At 28.0% G+C, this 4,149-nt stretch overlaps 2 protein-coding genes across 2 annotated transcripts; both read right to left on the bottom strand.

The window, feature by feature from the left end:
- Window positions 1-956: 956 nt before the first annotated feature.
- On the bottom strand, window positions 957-1,589 carry LOC107475580 (dirigent protein 22-like; the record flags this gene model as incomplete). The annotated part of the gene is made up of 1 exon (XM_016095244.3): window positions 957-1,589. A coding segment is annotated over one exon (582 nt), but the record flags the coding sequence as incomplete, so codon positions are not given.
- Window positions 1,590-2,445: 856 nt separating this feature from the next.
- LOC107475411 (uncharacterized) lies at window positions 2,446-3,640 on the bottom strand. The gene is made up of 2 exons (XM_016095038.3): window positions 3,518-3,640; window positions 2,446-2,964 (listed from the first exon to the last, which is right to left on the bottom strand). The coding sequence occupies exons 1-2, from the start codon at window positions 3,628-3,630 to the stop codon at window positions 2,658-2,660; spliced, it is 420 nt and encodes a 139-aa protein (XP_015950524.1). The 5' UTR covers window positions 3,631-3,640; the 3' UTR covers window positions 2,446-2,657.
- Window positions 3,641-4,149: the final 509 nt, after the last annotated feature.

Raw genomic sequence — 4,149 nt, 5'->3', positions numbered from 1 at the left:
ATTTTATATTTATTAATTATTTTTAAAATAAATACATAATATTAAATATAATAAATATATTGTTTTAAATATTAAATTAAATAATATAACTTTAAATTATTATTTCCTTAATATTATTGTATAATTTTCAAGGCACCTATAAATTCTCTATTAAACTCATCAGTAAAACGCTTCGGCGGACAAGTTTCTTTTTAATAAACTTGATAAAAATATTTTTATTTTTAATAATGATAAAATATTCTTAAAATATTATTATAAAAAAATAAAAGTAATATTATTTTTTTTTATGAAATGGCAAAAATTTTTGAAATTTAACAAAAAGATTTTATTTTTTTAATTTAAAAATAGGATCAAAATTCAATACTTATATATATTCTCACTTTTTGAAAATACATATTTAAAGTTGGATATTTAATTTTTGTTGTATTTTAAAATATTTTAAAGATATCTTTATCATTAATAAAAGTGAGATGTATTTTTATTAATATTTTAAAAAATTGGTGACAATTTTAATAGTGTACCCTTCTAAAATATTTTTATAATAAAGATGAATAAATAGAGAAAATACATACATCAAAGAAAAATGCATAGACTTCCTCGGTCCATAATTATTTATAAAAATATGTTCAAATCATATTTAATTTCCCGTTCACACATGAACTTATCAAAGAGGGATAGCTAATAAGAAAATATGTGCGAAATTAAATTAAATGTTTATCGAACTTCGCATATTAATGTCAAAAATGTAAATGACTATAATCAGTATATGTTTATAGATTTGTTGGAAATTGCGTTTCCAAAAATAATAATTTAGCTAGATACAAATAAATTGATGATAATAAAGGATCTGTGAAATTGCAAAATTAAATAAATTAAAATGTTATATTCTTGATTATTGAGCCTAAAAGAACTCGCTCACAAGTCACAAGAGCAACTTCTATTTCCAATAAACCATAATAATAAAAAACACAAAGCAAGAACACGAAAAAAAGATGCATGAATCATCATCAACGATGAGAAACAAAAACATCGTACTGAACAAAAATATCCCCAGAAGCCGCATCAAATTTCAAAGTCCTCAATTCAGCATACCCTTTTGCAAACCTAAAAACCCCACTTCCACCAACAACAGGAATCTCCCTCACTTTATTCAAAGCAACGTTCCTTCCAACAATATCAATGGTGCTTCCATTGTACCTCCCTTCATAGAATACAAAGCTTTCCACCATTAAAAGATCAAGCTCTGTTTCCGAAACCGAGACATAGAAGCCCTGAGCTCTTCCAATAATCTTGGAGGTTAAGTTTGGGCCTATGGTTAAAGCATTGTCTATTACCCTAACCAAGCCAAAGCTGGAACTTGTATTGAACTTTGGAATTGGTTGAACTATTGGGATTGAAGTTGCGTTTGGTCCTCCAACTATGTCTTGCCAATAGAATCTGAAGTGGGATAGTGTTGGTTCTTTGTCTTGGCCGAGTAATTTTCGGTCGATAGGGTTTCCGAAAGCGGGTTCGGCTTCTATGGTGGCTGAGGAAGTGAAGGTGTAGAAAGAGAGGAGAAGAAAGAAGAAAAGAGTAAGGGGGTGTGTGGTTCAAAGATTAAACTTTATTACCAAGTAATCTCATTCCTAGGCATTATATTTCTAGGAATGAGATTATTTGGAATATATGATTCCCATATTTGGTTGTAAAATTTAATACATTGGAATATTATATAATAATCCTAGGAATGATTAAATTTTTGTTTGGTTGAGTTTAAATATCTTGGTCATATTATGTAATATGTCAAAATTACCCTTAATCATTCAAATTAAAATATTAATGACTAAAAGTTAAATATTTTTTAAATTTACTAAAATACCTCTAATAATAAATATTTTTAGTTAAAATTATTATTGATTCTAATTTTTTTAAATTTACTAAAACACCCCTAATAATAAATATGTTTAGTTAAATTATTATTGGCTCTAAATTTTTTACTAAAATACCCCTAATAACAAATATGTCAAGTTAAATTATTATTGACTCTAAATTTTTTTAAATTTACTAAAATACCCCTAATAACAAATATCTGTAGTTAAAATTATTATTGATTCTATTTTTTTTTAAATTTACTAAAATACCCCTAATATCAAATATCTTTAGTTAAATTATTATTGATTCTAAATTTCACTTAATAACAATATGTTTAATTAAAATTATTACTTTTTTACCTTTTGAATTTACAAAAATACTTCTAATAAAAAATATACTAAAATACCCTTAATAAAAATATGTTCAATTAAAATTATTATTGATTCTAATCTTTTCAAATTTACTAAAATACCTCTAATAACAAATATCTTTAATTAAAATTAATATTATCACAATTAAATTTACTAAAAAAGCATTACTATTATTCAAATGAAAGTTACAAAGAAGTCTCAAAAGTAAAAAATTACTTGCACTAATAAGCATACATGCACAACTCTTATACAAGAACACAAACACATCAACAAAATGAAATCAATATTACAACCTCACATAGAAAAATTATTTCAATTATTGAGTGTGATGTCTTCTCCTCCATTGGTTCCACATTTCTTGTGCAAGTTGATCTCTCCATCTACCCCAACATAGATTGGTTTATTTCACAAGATTCTTTTGGAGCCCAACTGTGGTCAGACTTCAACAAAAGCAATCTTCAAATCTCCGTTCTTAGTTACAATCATCAGGCTTGTATCACATTGAATAGCAGCTCCATCTATGGTTCTTTTGCTAATCATCCTTGGCACCAAAATGCTCAGAAGAAACCAGACACCAAAATAATCTCCAACATGGTTAGAGAAAACAACAATGACTTCACCATAAAGGCATTCATCTGTATGTAAGCCAGAGGTAGCTCCTCTGCATCCATAAAGGCATGACAACAGACCAAGTGTTATGGGAACCAATTTCTTTACCTTCTCATTATCTCTCTTTATGTACCTGCATAACAGATAGGAAAAATGTAACAAGCAGAAGATTTGTCTGTGCATCATTTGTTAAAAGAGATACAACTTTCCTCCATGCATATATCAATGTGATGGAAAATTTAACTGACACATACATAATGGCAAAAGAACTGCTTAAGAACAGGAGCAGTTGTCATAATATTGGAACAGGAAAAACCTTGGAAACAGAAAACCTCTAATCAAACAATCTTGATGAAAAATAGAGGTATAAAAGGGAAACACATTTCAAAGAACAAGATTTTGCCATTTGAATTTTAAATGATGGGGAAAAAAAGAGAGAAAGATAGAAAAGGAAAAATGCTTGTTCCAGACATAATCATCCTAGAAAAAAGAAGCAACAGTTCGGAGGAAAGGAAAAAAATAGCAAACATGTTCTTTCAATTACCTCCTGCAATTCAAATATCAACATCTCGTCGATGAGAGCCTTCACGTTAAACAAACAGCTACAATGAAACTAACCAAATAACAAGCCTGACCAAACACATTATCTAAATCATGTACGCAAAAACATTTACTTAGTTACTTACTCAATCTTTTGAATGACAGGAGATGATATATCAAGAGTAGACCAGAAAAGCATCACTGGCATAGAAATGACAGCTTCAGTTCTTACTTTTTCAGCTTCATCATGCAGACCCATATCTAAAACTTCAAGATCAGCTGTGCCCATCATCTCAACTATTGCAAAATATTGTCTTTTTAGTAATTTCACCCTTGATTCAATGTGTGGATTAGCCTAAACATAGCAAAACAATTTAAAATTATTACTACTCAAATTAAATTCAATAAACTGAATTTTAATACAATGACACCACAATTCATCCAAGCATAACTAAATATAGTGAATGTATGGAGCAGTAATAATCATTTAGTTTTTGCATACAGAATCTGAAATAATCATAAAATAGTCTACCATGACTTAAAGTCTTAAACTTTTCTCTTTCCTTCGATTTTTTTTGACAGGTTTTTTTGACGGTTTAATCAAACTCTTCTAACCACTTACTCATAACGAGGTAGAGAATACAGTCTGGCCTGGTTGCTTGGTTCACCATTCAGATTTTCAAGAAGAAAAAAAATTACAACAAGAGAACTGAAAATATACTCTTAATTAAATAACAAGGGATTTTTTATTTTATTTATTTTATCTATTTTAATCTGT

The sequence above is a fragment of the Arachis duranensis genome, chromosome 2 (assembly GCF_000817695.3).
Source record: "Arachis duranensis cultivar V14167 chromosome 2, aradu.V14167.gnm2.J7QH, whole genome shotgun sequence".
NCBI lineage: Eukaryota > Viridiplantae > Streptophyta > Magnoliopsida > Fabales > Fabaceae > Arachis > Arachis duranensis.
This window is presented reverse-complemented; position numbering and strand designations above follow the sequence as displayed.